The sequence below is a fragment of the Adiantum capillus-veneris genome, chromosome 15 (assembly GCF_014529385.1).
Source record: "Adiantum capillus-veneris isolate H3 chromosome 15, ASM1452938v2, whole genome shotgun sequence".
NCBI classification, from domain to species: Eukaryota; Viridiplantae; Streptophyta; class Polypodiopsida; order Polypodiales; family Pteridaceae; genus Adiantum; species Adiantum capillus-veneris.
The window spans coordinates 9,835,665-9,861,309 of record NC_140945.1 but is presented as its reverse complement, the minus strand read 5'-3'; the positions used below and the strand labels follow the sequence as shown (position 1 = coordinate 9,861,309).

The 25,645-nt window shown below is 43.5% G+C and overlaps 1 protein-coding gene across 2 annotated transcripts in view; it reads right to left on the bottom strand.

Moving 5' to 3' along the window:
- Positions 1 to 25,645, bottom strand: part of LOC147440248 (uroporphyrinogen-III synthase, chloroplastic-like) — a 76,585-nt gene that overhangs the window by 5,283 nt on the left and 45,657 nt on the right. For both annotated transcript variants that reach the window (XM_086530038.1, XM_086530039.1), the window contains exons 5-6: positions 21,436 to 21,551; positions 21,109 to 21,204 (exon numbers count right to left, since the gene is read on the bottom strand). In XM_086530038.1, the coding sequence (XP_086386164.1) occupies positions 21,109 to 21,204; positions 21,436 to 21,551 (212 nt within the window). The remainder of the gene's footprint in view (positions 1 to 21,108; positions 21,205 to 21,435; positions 21,552 to 25,645) is intronic.

The window sequence follows — 25,645 nt, the reverse complement described above, 5'->3', positions numbered from 1 at the left end:
TGCAAATTGGCCTCATGGACCTTCAAGTACAAGCCCGAGTCGTCAGCAAACTCAACATCGAGCAACTTGTCTCCCCTAATAGGGAGCTCTAGACCACACAAACCAACCTCCTGTGAGGTCAAAAATTTGCTCATCGCCTCAACATAGAACAGAAAGAGCAGGAGGGCAAGAGGGCAACCATGTCTAACTAAACACGTGAGCATGAAACATTCCCCTCTATCCCCTTCCAAAAGCACCCGACTATGCGCACATCTATAGAGAGCTGACACCCCTCTGATCCAAGCATCTGAGAAGCCCATCCTACAAAGGGTGCCCTCCAAGAAATCCCAATCAACTCTGTCATAAGCCTTCTCAAAGTCGAGGAGGAGTATCACAAGATCCTCTCCTCGGAAACATGCGAGGGCCGACGCCTCCTAGCAGATAAAGTTGTTGTCAAGGATACTATGCTCCCTGACAAAACTTGTTTGAGTCTCATGTATAATGCTCTCAAGAGTGGCTGAACTCTCAAACTCAAAGCCTTCGCTAAGATTTTGCAGGCTGAGTTGAGAATAGTGATAGGTCGCCACAATCAAATCTCATCCAAGGTGCCCCCTCCTTGGGAATAAGGTAAATTGGCCCCACTCAAGCTATCAATAGGCATCTCACCACTGTGCAAGATGTGTTGATAGGCGTTGCATAGATCCGAACCCTCCGTGAATGCCTCCAGGCCCAAAAGCAGCTGACAAAAAAGTTTCATAGTGGCCACGCGGAATCTGACCACATTGCCGAATGCGGCTATCACAAAGATGATGCTTTTGAAGCATAAAAAATATCAATCATACCACCCACAAGGCATCACTGAATCTCCTGTCGCAAGCGGCCCCTCTGGCGCTGAAACTGGGGCCAACCTAAACCCTGTACATTCCATGAGACGACCCTCGTGGGATCAGAGAGAAAAGACCGATGTTGCAACAGCAGCCAATCTCACTATCTTCGAGGCCGCTTTCGATGGGGAGTAATCCACATCCGAGCAACCTCTAGACAAACACGTCTAAAGTGACTGTCCCACTCAGGCCCAAGCAGAGCGTGCAGTCTGTACAAATACATAGCAAGGGGGACAATGAGTGTCAACAAACAAGTGCACCACAAATGTGCCTACATCCTGCTGCATCCGTGTGGTGTGAGAACTCAACAACCTCGACCTGAAGCCAGTCAAGAACTGTGTGCAAGGTCCGCACAACAGAAAGGAGAAAACTACCGCTGTATCCAGAGCCTCAGTGCCTCGGGCTGCTAGAAAGAGGACGTGAACTCGAAAGCAAGCTGCCTCCAAGTCAGGAGAAGGGTCACCAAGAAAGCACGTGAAACTAAAGTCGAAAAAGTCTCATCATCTGCCAATATCAAAACTAGTCAACCCACCGGGGACAGTTGGAAAGGGATAGGTCTGAAACAGAAGTGGCATCCTCAAGTGGAGTTGTCTCTCTTGAGCCAGGCGACTCGTAGCGAAAGCACTACCAAAAGAGCGTCTAGCTGCGGATGTGTGTCCAGTCCCCTCCATCTAAGGAGGAGTGTGGGACAGGTGGAGTGATGAGGCTTGGGTTCCCACAAGGGGAAGAGGAGGAGCAGGAGGTGGAGGTCGAGGAGGGGGAGAGGGGAAATGTAATGTGCAGCGGAAGAGAATGATGGTGTATGCTCAAGATGAGTGATCAGTGAGTGCTCAAGGTTCCTTTTACTTAGAGGAAGGGAGAGCCTTCCTTAGCTTAATGAGAGAATGTGCAATGACCAAAACAAAATTAGTGGAAAGTATGAGAGAATAATGTTGAGAGTGCTAGAGAGAGAGAGAGAGAGAGAAGAGACGACACCAGATGGGATCCCAAACCCCCCTCCAAGGGCCCCCCTCTATTGCTAGAGAGGTATTTGCTTTAGATTGCACAAAGTCTGGTACAACGGTTCTAGATGATGTGGTACTTGACGACGACGATGATGACGATGGTGTTGGCGACGAGGTCGAGGCTAAGGGCTGAAATCTGAAACACTAGTGATGCTGATGAGATCTGGATCATGCGGCGAAGCTAATGGGCTGAATTGTCGTCGGTGACGATGACGATGGCTGAAAACTGAAAAACACTGGCTGAACTGAGGACTGAAAGCTGAAAACGCTGTCCTTGTCGCGAAGGGAAGATCAACCGCGATGAGGGAAACGCTCATCTGTAGGGATAGTGCGGTGGGAATCTGGGAAACCACGCACTGCTTCTGGCTGAAACGCTGATGCCAAAAACGATGGTCCTGTGAGAAAACGCTATAGAGGATGGGTACTCCAAGTCTGCTGCTGAGTGCTACTACTCCTCTGTGTCTTATGCTTCTTCTAGCGCCCCATGGGCTCCTTATACAGTAAAGCTAACCCAATTGCAGATACGATCAATCACGCAGGACTGATCTTGGCTCTCAAGTCGAGGTCCAAGTACCCATTCAGGAAGTATCTTTTGTTCGCATGATTAGTCAATATGCATTGTTTGTGTCTCTCATTCATGATGGTCTCTTGTATTATTGTCACCGTCTTTGTGTGTTACCTTTTCATAAGAAAGCCATAATCCATGATGCACATGGGTCACTCACAGATGAGCACAGATGCATGAAGATCACTCTAGACAAGATAAAGAGTTTGCATTCGAGAAATTCATTGTCAGTTATGCATTCCATCCACAGTCATTTAGGAAGAATAGTCTTTTTCCAGTCTCTCGACAAGGAACAGATGTGTCTATGATATTGTGTTTGAAGTGGTTTCAAGGATATTCATCAAAGGCAATTCTTGAAGAAGATGAACTTGAGATCATAGACGAAGTTGAAGCATTGAAACTTTATAATCACTGAACTTTGATCGAGAGAGAGAGAGAGAGAGAGAGAGAGAGAGAGTCGACACGGCCCGACGGAATTCCGTGCCTAGAGGTATTGGTCCCAAAGTCGGGCATTCCTTTCGGTATTTCTTTTTCATTAATAATTGCGAAGTACAACTCCCGAAGAACCTCTGCTCTCACACTATGCGTCCAGATGCTCTGAAGAGTGAGGCCCTTAGGGCTCTTTTATTCTTACAAGGGACGCCAAAAGCAGAGCCCCAAAAGCAGTAACACTCAAAAGCAATGAGTTCCAAAAGCAACTAACTCAAAAAATTTGCCAACAAAAGCTCTCAACGCAAAAAGCGGATTTCCGTACAGGCTGCCACTTCAGCACCTGTCAGCGCAAAACGCGAAAATCTGTATTGTCTGCCACGTCAGCATGTCAGTGAAGATTACGAAAATCCATACTATACCACGTCAGCATCCGTATTGTCTGCCATGTCCACGAGTTGTGAAGCCACGTCATCAATCCGGGTGGTCCTGCCACGTCATCACTTTGTGACATACCCCCCTCTTGAAAGAATTGTAAACGCCCTCGATTACGCTTGCAAAACAGACAGAGGCCATAAACCAGTTCAGTAGACACTGACTCTAAGTACCGACGCGCTAGACACGACACATCTAGCACTTGTACAAAGATGACACTCACATCACTGCACATCACATCACATGACAAATCAATCACAAAAAAATTCATTTCAAATCTTCAGACCATGACTGTCAGATCCATCCTCGACCTCACTAATGTCGGATTAACTAATCCCATATTGCGATCACGTCTATAGAGATTTTCAACTCAAGCATTGTCCTGTGCAAGTAGTCATTCGCCTCAAGCACTATCGTGTGCGAGAATCGTTCGCCTCAAGCACTATCGTGAGTGAGAATATGTCGCCTCAAGCACTGTCGTGTGCGAGACCAGTTCATACTGAATAGAGTGGTTTAATCATTCATTCGATTGAATCAGTCATCATCCATGATTCGTTATCAGGTTCATTCAAGAGTTGTCATTGCTCCAAAATCATCACCATCATCTCATTCTCAATCCTATTGTCTGTTTACAAATTGAAGGTTCTTACATATTGATTTCATTCAAAATTCACGATACTTATCGGATTCATTCTGGAGCGGTCATTGCTCCCCATTGCATTCATCATCATCGATTTTACTTGTTATTTGCACACAACTAGCAAGTTCTTTCAAACAACATTAATCTCATACACAAATCAGAATCATCTTCGGAAGTTCCTATTTCAAAGTCTTGATGCTTCTGGTCATCTCATTCGTCAAGAAGTGTTGATGCACCTAGATCCTTGTGTAGCCATCTCATCCCGCAGGAACTCTTGATGCACTCACCACACTATCTAGTCATCTCATTCATATGGGAATCTTGATGCACTAGAATTATTCAACATGCATGATCATTCGTTCATTCAAATTCATCATTCTTATCCCGAATCGGAAGGATATCCGATTCGTTCCTGAGCTTCCGTCGCTCTCGATGTCACCATCTCATCCTCGATTTCACCTGCAAAACAGGCAAGGAGATGGCTCACCTCGTTGCAAAAGAGTGTATGTCCAGCTCCATGCTTCCTTACGAGTTCCTCGCTCCTATTTCTAGTTATCTGTCACAAACAACCAGATTGGCAGTTCATCACCATCCCTTTCAGTGTCCTTTTTAGTATTTGGTTCATCTTCTAGTCAACAGCTTTGTCCAATCCGTTCTTTCAGTTTTTCTCACTCATCTGTTCTTTCAGCTTTCCTCACGTCCTGAGAGGAGATTCAATGGCTTCACGCCATCTCCAATGAATCTCATCAATCAGGTGATCCTTCAGGTGTTTTGCAAATCTTGGATCTCTGGAGTACTTGATCAACCTTTTCACACCCTTCTCAGCCTGCAGTTGACGCTTGGACTTCGCGTTGGCAAACTTTTCCGCCAAAAAATTTGCCTAAATCTTCATTCTTTTCTTCAGTTCCCGCGCATGATTTCAACTGCGAGGTGTTATCTTTGTCAGAGTCTCCATGAGAACCCATGTGTAATCTGGGATTCTTTATGACTTTATGCCATATAAGACAAAGCGATGAAGACAAGAGCGCACCCAATACGTGATGTACGCAGGGTGGGAGTGGCTAATAAGTCTGGGGTCGGGACACGAAGATTATTTTACAGAAACTTACGTGTGCTGCAAAAAGGATCGGTGTCACAAACTGACGACGTGGCTGCCAAAAACCCTAATTCTGATGAACCGTAACCCTAAAACCAGAAACCCTAATTCTGTTGAAACCCTAACCCTAAAACCATAAACCCTAATTTTGCCCTAAACCCTAACCCTAATTTGCTGACGTGGCGGGCTGACATGTGGCCTACTGTACGGACATCAGCGTGATTTACAGAAAGCTGGGCAGCTTTTTGGCGTTGCTTTTTCTACGCAAATTGCTGAGTTTGCTTTATTTTAGTAAGAGAGGGAAAGAGAAAACCTCTCTGCTTTATTTATTAAAAGAAAGAGAGAGGAAGAACTTTTGCTTTATTTTCAAAGCTTTTACTTGAAGCTTTTGATTTCATCTTTTGGGGCTCTGCTTATGGCAACCCTTGTAACTTTAAATATGTGAGCAGACCTCTCACAACTCAGAGCATCTGGACGCTGTCAAGAAGTGCGCAGTGCGACTAGGAAAGCGTCGGGCCTCTGACTGTGAGGATTCGTAGCAAAATCAAGCAAGGCGTAGACGATTTGAAGCCAAAACACAGTAAAAAAGAACAAAACTCCAGCCATGAAAGCTCCACTTTGAAAAAGAACCAATACTAACTCAAAACTCTTGTGTGTGTTAAGATAAGGTGTAGCCTCGCTCCCAATTGCACAGATGCAGTGCTCATTCTTCCTGTTAAAAACCCTAAATTTACGCTTCGATTCTTCGTCGTGACCATTTCATGGAAGCTTCAGTACTTCATTGAAGAAGCCCAAGTAGTTATTTGAGGAGGAGAAACTCTAATTGGAGGCCTCACAGCCTCAACCATGTAGTGGAAGCAGCACGGGACTGCACCTGCACCCTGTAAAGGAATGGTTGTATCTCCTTGCTCATATGCCCAAATGAGCTCATTCTTGGCTCTAAAACTTCCCACACAACTTAGGCAACGACGGCACCGCTGTTAATGTGGCATTTTGAGCTATTTTCAGGCTATTTTTTACCATTATAAGGCCATTTTTTGCCCAAAAATGCCCTTTTTTGTCCGTAAAAAGCCCAAACGAACTAGGAAAAATCCTTAAAATTTTGGAAAAATACCATTGGGCTCAAATTTCATGTTGAACCTCATTTTTCCACTTGGTAAGCACTTTGGACACGTCTTTTACGTCCGCACATGAAACCTGCTATTTTTTGCCAGCATCGCCCGCATTGAACTTTCTAGGCAAAACGAACGTGCCACTTCGAAACACTTGACATTTGTACATTCCTAAAGCAAATTAGGCATATTTTATGTGAAAAAGCATTCCATAGCGCAAGGTGTAGGGCCTCGCCCGCCCAGCAAGGTATGTACACGACTGCAACCGTGGCATTCATTTTCGCATATATCACACTATGTACATTATAGCATTTGGTCCCACATATCATAAACATTAAGAGTGAGGTAGATATTTTAATTTCACATTATGAATGAGCCATGGCACAACATCCATCCCCTCTAAACTTGCACATCCTCCGGCATGTGCCACAGATATCTTTTGCAGGTTCAGTCTTCATTTAAGTCCACATACATGTCGATTTCATCATTGCTTTCAACAAAATCTAACGCATCATCCTCTTGTTCTTCATCCACATCCATACCATTTTCATCAGAGCCTTCATTCTGACCTTCCTGAATCAAAGGGATCTGTATCACCTCTTCTTTTGAATAACTTGATTCTTTTCCCTGCAATGGGAATCTTCATTTTTGTCCCATCTAATTCATGCAAGGTATAAGTTGTATTCCCATGTACATGCTGAACCACATAAGAACAACACCATCTCTTTGAAAGCTTTCTTATTGTTGAATGTTGGTTTTCAAAACTACTGTCATACACCAACACCCAATCACCTTCCTCAATAGCTTTAGGTCTAAGCCTATGCCTCTTATCAAATTTGTCTTTATTCTTTAACCTTGCATCTTTCAATCGTGCTACTGCATTCTCAATATCTTGAGGCCTTCTTTCTAACTGTTGTATGCGCAAAGCAAGAAGGTCTTCCCTACTCATTCCATCTTCCCAAGGTAATACATTCCATGTGGGAATTACATCCTTAATTGGCATTATAGGTTTCTGACCATACATCAACTCAAAAGGCATATAACCAGTAATTGAGCTATGAGTTGTACGATCAGCCCACAGAGCATAAGGCAATAACCTAAGCCACTCTCCCATTTTACCTTTACAGGCCTTAGCCAAAGCTTTAATGATAGGAGGATGCCCACGCTCTCATTTTCCATTTCCCACAGGATTATATGCGGTAGTGAGAGCAAGTTTAATGCCCAATCTAGAGAAAAACTCCCTTGCTTTGTCAGCATCCAACTCGCCCCTATGCGCTGTTATTTTTCCAACACAGCCATAACGGCTAATTACATCATCCAAGAGAAACTTACATATCCCTTCTGTGCTTTTTGTTCTTAGAGCACGACCTTCAACTTGGTTGGTTAAATCTTCCCGTGCAAGCACTATGTATCTCATTTGCCATAAGCCCAATGGCATTGTAACAAGATCTACTACCCACTTATAGTGCATGGCCAATGGATAAGTAGGGTGCAACCCATCACGATGACGTACATTTGAATACATTTGACAGGTTTCACAGGACTCCACAAAGTGAGATACATCTTTATACATACCTTTCCACCAATACCTCTCTTTCATTGTAGTAAAGGTGGCCCATACACCTCTTTGTCCAACATAAAGACTCACAAAACTTTTTCATAAGCTCATTTTGAGCGTCCTTATCATTCACGACTCTCATCGGCATTCCATTTCTTTGTTTTGGACGCTTCCATAAGTACCATCTTTCAAAAAGTATCCATAGGCCTTTCTCTGTATTCTTTGAACTCTTGATCAATCTACCCTTCTTGCTTTGTCAAAGTGCTCAGATAGCGTCCAATGAGCAACCAGTCACCTTGATATAGGTCCTCTGTAAATGACTCAAGTGCATTTGACAGGCAAACATGATCACCCTTGGCATGAGACATACTATAGAACTGTGTGCCTACATCATCGCCCTCGACAACCATGTGTTCTTCATTTTCATATCTTGCTCTTGAAAGCATATCCGCAACTGGATTATCTTTCCCTGCAATATGCTTAAATTCTGGATTCAAGGACTTTATGTAGACAATCCATCTCAACATAGCAATGTCGAGAGTTGAGCAGCTTGTGATCATTCCAAGAAGGGGTAGACAATCAGTCTCCACTATTACAAATACTCTTTGTCACATTGCAAAGCTGTGACTACTCCCCATAACTCTCTTTTTACATGTGCATAGTTGCATTTACGAGCACTTATAACTTTCGCTCCAAATCTCACTACATATCGCTTGCCATCATCATTATCTTGCCCAATCGCCCATCCAATTCCTGTGGGGCTAGTATCCACTGCTACAATTACATATCTTCCACATTCATAGTTTGCTTTCCTCAAAGTTGGAGACATAAGCAACAACTTCTTTAATTTCCTCATGGCATGTGTATACATTTCTTCCTATTGAAACTTTTGGTTCTTTCTCAAAAGTTGATACAAAGGTTCTGCCACATGCGCATAATGTGGAATCCAGATAACATAGAACACAAATGCACCCAAGAACCTTCGAACCTCAGTTACATTAATACATGTCTCTTTCATTCTTTGACTTACATCAATCTTTGCAGGACAAGGCCTTCTACCATATGGCCCGCACATCTCTCCCACAATAAGAACTTCATTCACATTAAACACTGACTTTTGGCCAGACAAGGTAAGGTTAACCTCTTCCAACCTCGACAAGATATTATCACAATCATTGATATGGTTTGCCACGTACTTGCGGCCACCCCTCGAGTCCAGAGCCATATCTATATCACTTACATCACATTCTTTGATTGGCACATCATCAAGGAAAGGCACTGTAGTTTGAGGTATGAAGTCACGTAGGACTTTGTTCATATCATTCATCACATGCACAACTGAATTAGTTGCTCCTTGAGGTAAGGTACACATCCTTACCAAGCCCAAAGGTGTCCTCATGGTAGTCAGGTCCCTGCTTTCCATTGCTAGTTGGAACTAATCATACCCTCAGTACAAATATCCCATAGAATATATTGCCCTTCCTCCAAATGCCTCTGCAAACTCATCGACAATTGGCCCTATACCCACATTTCTGATTCTCACCTTATTTACAGGTTGCATATCCTGAATAAAGCATAAAGAACCATTTTTCTTTGGAACTGTGAACCACCTGTTTGAATACGGAGCACAAGAAAGCTCCAAGATACCCATCTTGATCTTTTCATTAAGCAATTCAATGAATTTTGGCAAATGGGCCTTTGGAACCGGAATAGGCCTCAAGTTCCAAGGTACATGAGGGATAGTGAAGATCACCATAGGAGCAACAATGGATGGATCAACACACCCTATCTCAAGCGGCTCAAATGCAAAAGCTTTTCCGTGTTTGGCAAGCATGTCTTCAAAGCATATCTTTTCAGCTTTTGTCAAACTTTCCTCGCAACCAACCTTTAACTCCTTCAAAGAATCCTATGTGAACTTGTGTCCAATCTTGCTTGGTTCACGAAAGCTAGGTTGCAAAGCAGCTTGTTCCATCTTATTTGTGCAATCTTTTGGTAGAGGTAATGCCACTGGTTTCACTTTCTTTGCCACGGACTTATACTTAGTCTCCACTCGTACATCAACACCTTGAGCATTTTTGAAATCCTCAATGACCTTGTACATTTCTATTGAGCATACTTTCACGACCTCACTTCCCATACGCAAATTGCAATCCACTAAAGACTCCAAATCTTGCATAGTATCCACAAACGAACACTCATCAAACACACCTGCAATGCATTCATCATATTCTAGCAAACCATTCATCTTCAAACCTCTTTGTACAGTATTTACATGTTGTCGTTCACCCCTCTTTAAGTCATCACACTTTGTAAAAGCAATAGATCCATAGGTTGTTAATCCTACAAAACCTGTAGAAAATTTTTCCTTTGTATATACATCATGCGAGAACTTTTCTCTTCTTGTACCACTGCAATCCCGCACAAGGATAAGAGGGTATGTAGACATCTCCTGCACAAAGAAATTTCGGTCATCTTTCACATCCCCTATAGTCACCTTAACATTTGGACAAGCTCCGTTCAGCTCCCCTGATGAGTTGTTTGCTGCACGAATCATCCATCCATGATTTATATCAATTGGCCATTTTCCTTTTCGGCAAAGACTCTTTGACATGAGGTTAATTTTCGACCCATGATCTATCAACGCAATGTATGGCTCTTCTAAGTCTCCCACTTTTACCAGGGTCTCAGTAGTTGCTCTTGCCCAGTGACCCTTCAAGTAGTAGCTCTTGTGAGTGGTGTCCACTTCATCTTCATCATCCACGAAGCGAACGTGTTTTGCTCCTCCCCTAGACTTGTAGCATCCAACAACAAATTCTCACCTTGCTCGCCATAGACCTGTACACCCTGTGCATTTAAAGTCTCTTCTTCACCCTGTACATGGATAGATTCAGTAAGAGACGCCGCTTCCTCTTTATGAGATCAATTATTTCTTCGTGGAATTCCCGCTTTGCTATACCAAGGACCTCACCCAAGGTAAATTCCACCTTACTGTTTAGACTCCTCTCTTCCAAAACCTTTTTGAGATCCGTTGCTGCCTCTATATCGGATTGGAGTTTGTAGGCCGGACCCTTTGCTTTGGATTTTGTTGCATCCTTCTTCTTTTCTTTAGAGGCTTCTTGCATAGGCACTTCGGGGACAGACATCTGTTGCGGGGAAGGTGATCTAGGAGGCACTGTGTCATTTCTACCTCCACTCCTCGTAGCCCGCTTTGAAGGCCCGCTTTGAAGGCCCTTCATCCCCATTCTCGCACCTAAGTTTCTCTTCAACAATGGCCTCATTTGCTTGACATTTGGCAATGTATGCATGCACTGACAAAGAGTCCACGGGGTCATTCCAACCAGTTTCAAGCCGAATACAATCTCCAGCTTCATGTAAAACCTCTGTAGTCATTTTACTCTTCATAGCAGACTCTATAGCACATGGCCATAGCTCTCTGATACCATTAGATTCCTCTTCTCCAACTTTGACTAATTCTTTTTTCTTAATAGGATCCACCTTCAACCCATAGGCGGCTGCCTCAACCATTGAGATGGATGTCCTAAACTAGCTTCTTCATCTCGCCTTTTCCAAAGTTCGTCCCCAAGAGCTTACCTGTTTCACTTAAGTGAATTTTTCCATCTTTAAAGAAAACAAGCTCCTTTGTCAAAGCGTCTTTAAAACTTTCACAATCCCTCCTTCCATGTTCAGTACTATTGCACCATATGCATCTATTTACATAGCCTTCTCTGTTTTGAGGTCTTTGCCCTATAGATTGTCCTGATGGTTGCCCCTTTTCTTCTAGCCTTGTAAGCTTTAACTTGAGCTCTTGCATTCCCTTGACAATATCATCTAGAATGAACTTGTCACTCTTTGGAACCACAATAACAAGCTTTATCGGACCTCTCGGAAACACTTGGGACTTGAGTAGGGTTGACTATCATCTTGTCTCTTCGTCGTTGTCGCTTAGCTAGCAGTGAAATGGCGTCTTCGACCTCATTCCAATTGGTCTTCAAACCCTGTTCCGCATCCTCATCCTCGAGTAGTAGCTCTTACTTCTCTTGAATCTCTTTACCTGCGCCCTGCAAAAAGAGCTCTGTCTTCTCCGAGTTTAGGGTAGCCTTTTCAGTCCTTGAAAGTTGATCATAACGGCGTTCGAATTCCCTTAGCAGTTCAGTAGGCGAAAGCCCCTCTTTTGGCCGAACTACCCACTCTAAAAAAGTCCTCTTTGTTACCCTTTCGGAGTCCTCCATGAAATACTCTTCCTTCAAGGCTAATTTGAATGCTTCCCAAGTTGCCCCATGCTCATTTCTAATTCCCCTTACATGTTCTTTCATCTCGGGAACCACAGCAAGTTTAAAACTTTGCACCATCTTTGCTTCGGGCACTCGATGAAGCTCCATCTCCTTTACATATCCACAAAGATACTTTGTTACATCTTTACCTTTAAATTGGTCCATTTTTTCACCATAGATTGAAGTGCTTTGGTTGAGGAGAGCTCCCTCCTTTCTGCAGCTTGCTGCTGCTGCATAAACACAGCAAAAGCTTGAAACATTTGCATTGTGACTAGATCAAACCGAACCCCCCTATTGCTCTTGTTGCTCCATAGCTTTAAACCTTTGTTTTGAGACCTTCAATGAAGCTTTTGAACCCTCACCCCACCCTAGCCTACTTCGCGTCGGGTTCACCAAAAATGTGTCAAGAAGTGCGCAGTGCGACTAGGAAAGCGTCGGGCCTCTGACTGTGAGGATTCGTAGCAAAATCAAGCAAGGCATAGACGATTTGAAGCCAAAAACACAGTAAAAAAGAAAAAAATTCCAGCCATGAAAGCTCCACATTGAAAAAGAACCAATACTAACTCAAAACTCTTGTGTTTGTGAAGATTAGGTGTAGCCTCGCTCCCAATTGCACAGATGCAATGCTTATTCTTCCTATTAAAAACCCTAAATTTACGCTTCGATTTTTCGTCATGACCATTTCATGGAAGCTTCAGTACTTCATTGGAGAAGCCCAAGTAGTTACTTGAGGAGGGGAAACCCTAATTGGAGGCCTCACAGCCTCAACCATGTAGTGGAAGCAGCACGGGACTGCACCTGCACCCTATAAAGGAATGGCTGTATCTCCTTGCTCATATGCCCACATGAACTCATTCTTGGCTCTAAAACTTCCCACACAACTTAGGCAACGACGGCACCGTCGTTGACGTGGCATTTTGAGCTATATTATTTTTAGGCTATTTTTAACCATTTTAAGGCCATTGCCAGCCATTTTTTGCCCAAAAATGCCCTTTTTTGTCCATAAAAAAGCCCAACGAGCCCGAAAAATCCCTAAAGTTGTGGAAAAATCCCATTGCGCTCAAATTTCATGTTGAACCTCATTTTTCCACTTGGTAAGCACTATGGACACGTCTTTTACGTCCGCGCATCAAACCTACTATTTTTGTCTAACATCGCCCGCATTGAACTTTCTAGGCAAAACGAGCGTGCCACTTCGAAACTTTATGCAAAGAAGAAGAATTTTTACAAAGCCAACCAATATGATTTTCTGGAAGACAAAAGCAAGAAGGTCCGAGAGCTAGACAGTCAATTAAATTTGACACGTTTTCAGGATATAGAGATGCTTCGAAGGCTTTGTCTTTTGTACAGCAGTTTGACATCGCTTCGCGGGAGGACGTTACTCAAAGCACTCTAAGGTTCGGAGAGTTGCCTCTTACTTTAAGGGGAATGCTCGAACTTGGTGGTCCACGCTTCTATTAAGCAAGACTGCGCCAGTTAAATGGCTGAAATTCAAGAGGCTTTTTATTTCTTCTTGGTTGACGTGAGAGTATGAACGTGATATACGAATTGCTTGGAACCATCTTCGGATGACGAAGAAAGATACAGTGGACGCTTATTGCGAGAGATTTTGGAGCTCCTTTCTACCCGCCTCATCATTCAAGAAGATCTCGTTCAAGGAACAAATTGAGCGGTTTACCTTGGATCTACCTATACAGATCCAAGATCACTGCTTGGAACAGAAGTCAACGTCTATTCAAGAGTTGATGAGTCATGCGAAACGGGGTTTTGCCATCCATCCAGGTAGTCTCACTTACCCTACCGATGAGATCATGACACAAAGAGCTGAACACACTTCGACAAATGAAAGTAGAAAGAGAAAGAGCAACTCAGAAAAGAAAGATGCACGACCCAAGCTTACTCCTCAGGAGAGAGCTCGCTTCATCAGGGAGGGGAAGTGCTTTGAATGCGGGGAAACTGGGCATATCTCCGCGAAGTGCCCTAGCAAGGCACCGAATGAACAGGATGAAGAAACACCAGAAAGTTCTAAAGCAGTTAAGAGACGTGGCAGAAAAGGCAGATTGAAAGCAGAACTGGCACCAGATTGCGTGGGGCCTGAACCGAATCAAATGAATGAAAGTACAAACTTTGCCGCTTTTGGGGCAAAGTGAAAGACCAGGAAGCTCTTTTGAAGGAGCCAAGGCCAACTTCTTGAATTGGCGGCTCGATTTGGAATACGCCCGATAGGCTGAGGCCACAAGCGGAGGTAGTTCGAGTGGCACCCGGACGGGATGTTGCCATTACACCAAGCATTGGCAAACTTCGTTTGCAATGACAGGGGTGTTTAGGGCACGAGGAGTTTTATGTATTTGCATTGGGAGGTTGTGACATTCTACTCAAAATCCCTTCGTACCACAACAACAATGCCGTGGGTGATTACCGGGCCGAGAAAGCAACTTTGACTATTGAAGGGCTCAGAGATTGTACTTGATGAACTTCAGTTTCTTTACTCACTTTTTTTGGGAGAGAACTGAACGATAGCTAAGATCGAATATGTCTTAACTTGATAAAGAAGCCAATATTTTCTCCACTCTCATGCCGATTGCTTCTTAGAGGGCCTGCCAGGTGAGTTACCACCTGCTCGTCCTGAAGATCATACCATTGATCGGATTCCTGGAAGCACACCACCGAACCGGCCACCTTACCGTGTGAGCCGAGCACAGAACGAAGAGATTATGAACCAATTGAAAGACCTCTTGGAAAAGGTCTTGTCCAGCCTAGTACTTCACCGTATTGCTCTCTAGTGTTGTTGATTTTGAAGAAAGACGGATCTTGGAGAATGTGCATCGAATATAGAGCTCTCAACAAAATCACCATCAAGGACAGATTTTCGATCGATGATATACTCGACAGATTACAGGGATCCTCGTGCTTTAGCAAGATTGATTTGAAGAGTGGATATCATCAGATCCAAATCGCGTCGGGAGACGTCTACAAGACAACCTTCCGAACGACTTTTTGGTTATTTGACTTTTTGGTGATGCCTTTTGGCTTACTTAATGCTCCTGCGACATTTAACCAAATGATGGATAGGATTTTTTCGAGAGTACAAGCTATTGTTGGCACTTTCTTTGACGATATCATTGTTTTCTCCAAGAAATGAGACAGAACATAGATATCATCTGTTTCAGGTCTTTCAAGCATTACGAGATCACAAGTTTGTGATTAATGCGAAGAAAAGTGAATTTTTCCTACCAGAGATACACTTTTTGGGACACATTGTGTCAGCAGCAGGAGTGCAAATGGATCCGGCCAAGATAGAGACTATCCGTAATTGTTCCGATTTGAAGAATGTCCATGAAGTTAGAAGCTTCTTGGGATTGTGTTCGTACTATAGGCAATTCATTCGAAAGTTTGCAGAGGTTGCTTCCCCTTTGCATATCTTGACACAAGGAGTCCCTTTCTCGTGGGGACCCACAGAGGTGACTGCCTTTCAGACTTTGAAAGAGAAATTGACTACGGGACCAGTTTTGACTTTACCGGACTTGCAGAAGTCATTTGAAGTATTTTGTGATGCTTATGGTCGTAGTCTAGGTGCGGTCTTGATGCAAGAAGGCCATGTCATAGCTTACGAGAGCCGTTTGTTCTCTAGGCCGGAGATGACAGCACATATTTATCAGAAAGAGTTTTGGCGGTTATCCATGCTCTTATGCAATGGCAACATTACCTACTCGGAGCCGATTTTATGGTTTTCACAGATGATGGGAGTTTACGCTACTTCTTGTCACGGAAGCAGCTATCGGAAAAAAAGCAGATGCGGTGGGCAAAACTTCTTGTCACGGTTTACTTCCGGATTGTCCATGTGCAGGGACAGAAGAAATTGGTGGCAAATACTTTGTTCCGAAAGCCGTTGGTTCTAGCTATTTTAACGATACATCATAGAAACTTCGAGGATATGGTCGGTCAATATGCCACAGATATAGATTTTGCGGATGTATTCAGTTGAATACAGAAAAGGGGAGATGGTAGCGGACTATTCCATTCGGGATAGCTACTTGATAAAGAAAACCATATTGTGCATTACACAGCCGTTGAGGGAAAAGGTTCTAACAGAATGCCACTGTCCGTTTTTTACGGGTGACTGCGGCATTGCTACCACCTTGAAAGGGGTAGAGAGATACGTCTTTTGCATAGTCACAGGGGACGCCCTTTTTCGGGCTACCCGTCCCCACTTGCCGTCCCGCCCTCTTTTTTACACTAAAAATCCATTTGAGCCCCGTCCCGCGTCCCCCGTTCCCCGTCCCGGAATGCGTCCCTTGTGACTATGGTCTTTTGGCCGAGACTCTAGAAGGATGTGGACGAGTTTGTGCGCAGTTGCTTGGTATGCTAGAAGGTCAAGTTTGACAGGCATAAAGCACAGGGATTCTTACAGCCTTTTACCCATATCCACCCGCCCTCGGAAAGTATTGCAATGGATTTCATCTCTCGAGAACACAACGTGGGCACGATTGTTTATTGCCCAAGTCTTCAGATTACGTGGCATGCCTGAGACGATTGTCTCCGACTGGGACCCCAGGTTCACAAGTTTGTTTTGGACGGATATTTGGGAGAACATAGGCACGCGATTGCAGTTCTCGTTCCACCCACAAAAAAACGAGCAATCAGACATTGCTAATACAGTGGTACTGGATTTGTTGAAGTCTTCTTGGTTGGATCAGAAGACTACTTGGGAAAGGTTTCTACCTTTGGTTGAATATGCCTACAGAAACAAGATTAACTCTTTGATGGGGAAGGTGCCATTTAAGATTTTTGAATTTGCTATGAAGATTCTACCCTTCCTTAGCGTGAAAGATAAGATTTTTCTTTGAAGCCGACCAGTTCACGAGGGACTTGGTCCGGAAGGCTTTACAGAAATTTCAGGAAAGATAGAAAAAGGCAGCACATCGCAATTGTTGTGATTTGAAATTGAAGGAGAAGAATTGGGTGCTCTTACATTATGGGAAGGCACAACCGAGAAAGAAAACAAAAGGGAAAGGAGCAGCTTCTTTGTAAGCTTAACATGACAGTGTGCACCTTTCCAGGTTTTCCGAAAAGATCAATGATATCTCCTTTGGACTCTCTTAAAGCCTTTTGAAGGCGGTGTGCCCGATGATGGGAAGCTAGAGGTGCAACCCGAATTGGACGAAAACGAGCAGATACTCGTTCCAGAACAGAAATTGGCACAGAAAGAAAGAAAGAAGGTAAAGCGAACTGACGGTTCTTGGTTAAATTCAAGACCTACTTTGCATTGGATGCGAAGCGAATGGAGGAGGAAGACCTAGCAGATATTCCTCGGAATGTGAATCTTTACCTTGAAGCTTTTGGTTTAGCATAGTCTACTCCAAATGGAACCTTGAATTCAGCTTGGCCGGAGATCTGGTGCAGTGGGTTTGCACAAGAGGGGAGTTACTCCGCTCCTTTGTCAACAGATGCCTCGATTTTTGAACACTAGAGTCACTGATGTCTCTTTGAGCTTCAGGGATACTAAGAGCTGACAGTATTTTGTTGGATGACTTTATAAATGGAATTCCGGAAAAATATGAAACTAACTTGTTCTCGACTTGTTTTTAAGTCCTGGAACTGATAGACGAAATGAATGCAGCATTTTGGTCTAATTGATCTCGAATAGACATGGTTGCAATAGAGTTAAGTCAATCGGGCATCGATGAGGTCTCGACTGGATCTAGATGCGATTGCTAGCTACATTGCCGATAAATCATGGTCTAAGATCTAAATGAATGTTGAATGTCATGTGATCTCCTGTGATGTCGTGTGATGTGACTGTCGATTGGTACATGTGCTAGATATGCATTCCTAGTACGTAAGTACTAACAGTCAGTGTCTGCTAAGACGGTTTATGGCCTCTGTCTGTTTTGCAGGCGTAATCGAGGGCGATTACAATGCTTTCAAGAGGGGGGTATATCACATAGTGATGACGTGGCTGCCAAAAACCCTAATTCTGCTAAAACCCTAACCCTAAAACCAAAAACCCTAATTCTGCTAAAACCCTAACCCTAAAACCAAAAACCCTAATTCTGTTGAAACCCTAACCCTAAAACCAAAAACCCTAATTTTGCTTAAACCCTTATCCTAAACCCTATTCCTTTGAAAACCCTAACCCTAAAATCAAAAACCCTATTTTTGCCCTAACCCTAACCCTGATTTGCTGACGTGGCGGGCTGACACGTGGCCTGCTGTACGAACATCAACGTGATTTACAAAAAGCTGGGCAGCTTTTTGGCGTTGCTTTTTCTACGCAAATTGCTGAGAAAGAGAGAGAACCCTCTTTGCGTTATTTTAGCAAGAGAGAAAGAGAAAGCCTCTCTGCTTTATTTATTAAAAGAAAGAGAGAGGAAGAACTTTTGATTTATTTTCAAAGCTTTTACTTGAAGCTTTTGATTTCGGCTTTTGGGGCTCTGCTTTTAGCAACCCTTGTAACTTTAAATATGTGAGCAGGCCTCTCACAACTCAAAGCATCTAGACGGAGAGTCTGAGTGTGAGCGCCTGCTCGCACTCTTGTACTTTGAACTCAGATTAATAGAAAAGGAAATACCGAAAGGGGCGCCAGTCTTTGGGGCCAATATCTCTAGGCACAGAACTCCGCCGGGCCAAGTGTCGAATAAATTGTGAGCTATGAACTGTTTTGAAGTGGTTATTTGGTGTTGTCGCGGTAGATTCTTGACTTGGAGTATCCAAGTCTGTTACAATCGGATCTTGCGTAGAAGAAGAATCTTTCTGTGCTCTGATACCACTGTAACAGGCTTGGACACTCCAAGCGAGAAATCAATAGCAACACACGAACAAAAACTTTATAATCACTGAACTTTAACAGGAAGAGAGAAAGAGAGAGAGAGAGAGAGAGAGAGAGAGAGAGAGAGAGAGTCGACACGGCCCAACGAAGTTCCGTGCCCAGAGGTATTGGCCCCAAAGTCTAGCGCCCCTTTCGGTATTTCATTTTCATTAATAATTGCGAAGTACAACTCCCGAGGGACCTCTGCTCTCAGACTCTGCGTCCAGATGCTCTGAAGAGTGAGGCCCTTAGGGCTCTTTTATTCTTACGAGGGATGCCAAAAGCAGAGCCCCTAAAGCAGTTAAACTCAAAAGCAACGAGTTCCAAAAGCAACTAACTCAAAAATCTGCCAGTAAAACCTCTCAGCGCAAAAAGCATATTTCGGTAAAATCTGCCACGTCAGCACCTGTCAGCACAAAACGCAGAAATCCGTATTGTCTGCCATGTCCGTGGGTGGTCCTGCCATGTTGTCACTTTGTGACGGGGGGGATGGGGTGGGGGGGGGGGGGGGGGGGGGGGGGGCAGTGCAGCGAGCTCTATAGTTTTAACAGATTATCTCAACGTATTCGAATATTTGTTATTTTAGCCTAGAGTCTAGTCTAAACATGAGGGAAAGAACTTACCGAGGAAAAGGGCTAAAAGGGCTAGAGTACGAAAAGGCCAAAAAAGCAGCCCACAATGTTCACAAATGATCATTTTGGCCGGTCTATAGAGGCCCCAACACTGGCCTGAAAGCTGTCAACAAGTCCGAACAAAACATACTAGAGAACAGAATGCAGTCCCATACGTCAACCATGAACAGCCTTGAGCTGTACTAGCTATGTAGAGGAGCATATAATCGTAGAGAGGAACTATCTACTCTTGTGAGCCAATTTTCACTACCAGCTATGTAAGATGCAGTAAGAGCGGCATCTGGCAACAAATATCATGCTAGAGTACATGGGCGAAAATGACCTATGATTTTGTTTCGTCTTGCAATGTTTGGACAATCCCCTGCAAGTTAAACTCAAAGGCCTACACTACCCGCATGCCCGGGAATTTTGTAACTTCTCTACCTGCTCAACATACAGCAAATCAGTCTCCCATACAATCCCTACATAATGACAGTGCATATTGATTTGATTGGTGCAGTTCAACTTGTTGGCCATTCCTTGAAAGATTTAACTATTCATAAACTATAAGTTGTCTGTATTATCATAAAACAGTGTCACGTCCAAAGTCTTGTCCAGAATCATGTGATAGGCTGCAAGAACAAGCTAAATTATCTCCGATTCTCCTATCTCCTCTACTTCCCTGTGACTCCCACGACAAAGCCGCTGTTTGTTATGCTTGTTTCGCCACCTTATTCAATACTAGCACAGCTGAAAAAAAAAAAGCCACTTGAGGGTCGACAATTGCTTTTCCTAATCTGAATGGATGTATCTAAAAACGTCATGGCTCTGTACGTGAAAAGGTGAACCTTTATTTTGGTGATTTGATTAGCTCATACAAGGTTCCAGAATATGAGATGGTTTTTGAGAGGAGAGATTATGCCCTGTTGCCAAGATGACAACGGTGAGGGCAAAAATTTCTTTGGCTGCTAAAAAAGGTTTGAGTTTTGAAGCAAACTCGATGCCAACATGCCTCTCTAACAGTGAAATCTTTCTTTTTTTCAATGTAAGGTCAAAAACGTTACATGCCAAAAAATAGAATGAGTATGTCCGGAATCAATGTGAGAGAGGATTATGATTATTTCCAATCTACCAAGAAAAGACAACAAGATGGCTCCAATTTCTGGTTGATGTAAGGTGATTTTACAAGAGATCCGGTGGTTTGTGCTGATAAGGGAAAATCTAACATTAGAACTAATCTGCACCTGCAAATCAAATACATCGGACTCTAAACACTCTGCATACTTGGTAAAACATTCAATCAGCAATTTCCTTTCAGAAAATAAACTTCCATGACTGGGATCAGAATCTTCGTTCACTGGAAGAGAAAATGGACAATTTGATCGTTTGAAAAGACCTAGTGTATGCTTTAGTTCGATGGCCCTTTTTAAAAATACATACACCTTTTGTTATGTTCTTTTTCACTCTTTTTCAAGTTTCAACCACTAAAATTTATGTCTCTCACCATGAGTATGTTCGAACATTTACATACAAACATGTCACGTAAGTGTTATATGTAAATTCTTTAGTGTTCGATCTGTTCACAAATGTTGGCAAATATGTTCAGAGACACAAGTAGTCTCTGTCTCTTTTCTACAAATGTACACAACATGCTTTTGTGTTATATTGAGCACAAAAAAGGCAGAGATGCAAAAATCTATGGGTGCAAATACTTACCAAGTTCATGGCTAGCCTTAGCAGATGCAGGGTAAAGCACCTTTCCTCTTTCACTTGATAGCTTTGGAAGCTCCTCCGCAAGATTTTTTGCATTAGCTTTAGCAAAGAAAACAAGACACTAATTCACATTAACTTTACACAAAAAGCCTTCATAATGTTCGGAACCCCAGGGTAAAAAATTTAACAGATAACAACCTTCTAAAAATATAAAAGCTTAGGTGCAGAGAAAAATTTGGTGCCATGACGACCAAAATAGGGAACAATCCACTAAAGTTCTTCCTCCTTTACTGTGCAAATTAAAGAAAACAACTGAATTACACAGCTTACCTTTTGAAGGTACAAAGTCAACTGAAAGATTTGCATTCTTGAACCCAACCTTTTCAAAGATTTGCCCTGTTCCAACACCCACAACTGCAAGCCTTGCCTTTGGGAAATCAGCTAATCTGCAGTAACACGTTGTGTTGAATGAAGTGCAGCCAATCAAAAAATTTGGATCCCCACCTTAAAACAGAACAACAAGAGCCACTGAATTCGTACACCTTACAAGGTCACTGAATACATACACCTTACAAGATCAGAAGGACATGAACCTACAAACTATAAGAAGGATTGAATCAGTTGCACGGAATCCACAATCAAGAGAGACAAACATACCTATAAAAGAAGGACGAATCCAATTTTCATGGCACACGTGCTCTTTTTGGCGAGAAAAACAGAGCTTGAGACCCTGCATGAGTGCCAACAGAGTCCCCCCCACCCAAAAAAAAAGCCAACACCATTTTCCCCTTTTGCCACTGTTGTACCTGTCTCCCCTAGTCAGGTCCCACATCCTATCCATCCCACCCACCTCCCACATTTCACTTGCTTTTGCTGAGGTTGATGTCAGCTGATCATCAGTCACAGCTCACTCAAAACCGAAGCGGAAGGTGTGGTCACACGGGGGTGGGGGTGTTTTTTTTTTTTTTGTGTGTGTGTGGGGGGGGGGGAGGGGTTTTATATTCGATATACATGTGTGTGTGTGTGTGTGTGTAATTAGATGCAAACACAAATCATTTCTGCATCTTATGGGATACAGGTATTCCCCGCCTACTGGTATTTAGGTAAATTCAGGGGATCCTTTGGTGAGCAAACGACCTTTTAAACTGAAATGGGGTAAATTTGCCAATTCATGCTTTCGTTGTGGTAAGTTCGGACATATGCAATCCGAATGCCCTGAGCCGAATTTACAGCTTCCTCCTTCAGTGGTTCCAACCTCGCAATCCATCCTGCTTGCAAAGTCGCCACCTGTGCATAGATCTCTTGGAACGGCCGTTTTTACATCACCTTCATCGGCAGATAAAGGGAAAGGGAAGCAATCTACGACTATCGCCACTATATCAAAAGAGAAAGATAAAGGGAAAGCTATCAACACTGATGCATGGATGGTCCCTAAGAAACCTGTTAAACTTCAAACTCCGGCTTCTTCACCTAATTATGTACCGCAGCCAAAGATTGTGGGTCAACGCAAACTTCCTTGTAATAACAATAAATCTTTGGCAAACGCATGGGATAAAGTAGTTCACTCCTATAAAGATGTAGTTACAGGTGAAGCTTCTGGCTCGGATCCGCATCCTGGGCCAAGTCAGCCTTTAACTTCCCCTTTGCACAGAATGGATGAAGACGTGTCCATGGACATGTCGACTTAGCTGATACCTTCTTCGCCCTTTACATATGTGGTGTGATGAATAGCAATATAGTATGCATCTCATATAATGTGCGAGGCTTATGCAACCTCGACAAGTGAAGGCTAACCTGGCACTTTATACATACATGTAAGGCAGATGTTGTGGTTTTACAGGAACATAATCAGCATGATTTTACCGGACAATGCTCTTATTTTGCGGGTTATTGGATAGCTTATGCTGGCTTGGCTGGCTTTTCGGGTGTTCTGATGCTAGCTCGTCATGAACTACAGCCGGTTCTTGCTTACAATGATCCGGGTGGTCGATGGATGGTGATACAATGTATGTCGCATGATCAAGTGTATGAGGTGGGTGGCGTTTATGCACATACGGCATCTGGGCACAGGGTTGTCTGTGGCAAGATATTAGCTCTTACTCATGGACTTCGAATGCATTACTTTGTGGGGATTTCAATAACGCACCGAATATCTCTGACAATACTATTGGTCATTCCCATATGCTACGAGCTGAGAGGCAAGCTTGGGATAACCTTAGTGCTTCTATGTACATGCAAGATCTTGGACGTGTTTACATCCTGATGTTTCGGGCTTCACTTTTCAGCATAATGCGCGCTCTTCTTACCATGCACGATTGGACCGCTGGTATTTAATGAATTCACAACAGTAGATGACTTTGTCTGTGAGATGAGAATTGATCATGCATTGATGTTATCTGATCATGCTCCAATTATTTTGACCTTGCAATTCGGCCCACCAGCGTGTGATCAGCCTCTTCCTCGGAAGCGTCTTCTGCAGATGAATAATGCTTACCTTTCTCATGACCGCTTTCGAGATATGGTTAAGGAGGTCATTCCTCCACTCTGCGATCAGATGCATTATGACCCGGATACTGCATGGTATCGTTTTGTCATACGTCTCCAATGCGTTATCCGGGATTATGGTAAGCAGTACATGCGCCAGCTGCACGGGGATGTTCATGAGGCAAAGTTGGTTTGTCAAAGTCTTCAAGAGTTGGCTGACTCAAGACCCTTATCGGCTTCACAAGAGGCCGCTCTTTGTCAAGCTCGTCTATGCCTACGTCAGAATGATCAGCGCAAAATTAATAAATGGCAAACTCACGTTCGCAAACGGGCTCTTATGGATAAAGGGTGTGCCTCTAAGCAATTCTTCAAACACCTGCATCATACTAGACAAATTCAAAGTATTAAGCGGTTATACTCCCCTCAGGCTCTTAGACTTCTACCAAACAGGAGCTTGTTGATGCTATGGTTTCTCACTACAATTCTGTGTTTGCTGCTCCTCCCTCCGCCTCTACTGAGGCTCACCCAGCACGGCAATTATTGTTATCTCGAGTGCAACCAATCCTTTCACCAGAGGCAGCTAATTTCCTTGAGGCAACATTTACGCTGGATGAGTTACACTTGGCCTTACTTGCTCTTGGTAGATGGCGTTCACCTGGCTAGGATGGTCTCACAATTGAATTCTTCATCTTGTTCTGGGATTCTCTCAAGGAGCCCTTGCTTCTCATGTTGAATGCCGCTTGGGACACTCACCATCTGCCAAAATCTTGGAAAGAGGGTCTTCTTGTATTGCTACTTAAACACAAACTCTGCGAGCATTTTTCCCATTGGCAGCCTATTACCCTTATGCCCGTCATTTATAAGATTTTGGCCAAAATGACAGTACTTCGCGTCAAAGATTATCTTTTTGCAGGTCTTCATCAGGCGTAGTACGGATTTGTCCTCTGTCGCCAAATAATGGACAATGTGGCCAATATCCTGGTGGATATGGAATTTGCTAAGTATACTCAACAGGATGTGCTAGTGATGCAAGTTGACATAGATAAGGCTTTTGACACTGTCCTCTGGGATTATATTGCGGATGTCATGCAGTGTCTCGGATTTGGCCCAAAGCTAGCGCATATTGTGTATTTTTTATACGCTCGTAGTACGACCTCACGGATCCTTGCAAGCGAAGTGTCAGATTCTTGGTCTCTTGGATGCTCAGTTCGACAAGGCTGCCCGCTTAGTACCTTGTTATTTGCCACTGCTACCCACCCTCTACTCTTACACTTGGATCACTTGATCTCCCAAGGCCGCCTTCATGGATTACATTTGCCTTCATGCCAGAATTTTATTGGGCAGGCCTATGCGGATGACTCCTTGTTCATGCCCAAGAATACTCTAGAGGACATGCGCGAAATTATGCATGCGCTGGACTTATTTGGTCTTGCGGCTAGTCTTAAAGTTAACTTCTACAAGTCTAATCTCTTGCCTCTTCATGCACAAGCTTGGCATCAGCTTTTGTGGCCTCAAAAGATTGTGCCTCCGTATGAAATTACCCGACATTTGGGATATCCTATTGGCTGGCAGGTTACTGGCAAGAAGCAGATTGAATGGGTTATGCATCGTCTCAATATCAAACTCCAATATTGGAAATTGTCTACTTGGCCACTCCATGTCAGGCTCCGCATTGTACAGAGCATCATGATGGCATATGTTCAGTTCTATTTGCCCTTGTTGCCTTGGCCCCAACACCGACTTACCTCTCTTCAGTCGGCTATATTGTCGCATTTACGGCATACAAAGGCTAACAAATGTGGTTTGTGCTTGATGTCCATGGGCAGGTTTGCAGTCCAAAGCGCTTTGGTGGCCTTAACATCTTGGATTTGCGCAGACATGCTCTTGCTCGGAAAGCATCGCTTTTGCCCACGCTTGTTGAGCAGCGACAACCATGGGCAGTGATGGTTGCTTTCTTATGTGGATATGTGGTTACCTCCTCATTTGGCCATTGGCATTCATCTCTTTGGAAGTTTGTGTTCAGGAAACTTGATGGACATATTCCTGGCTGTCCTCT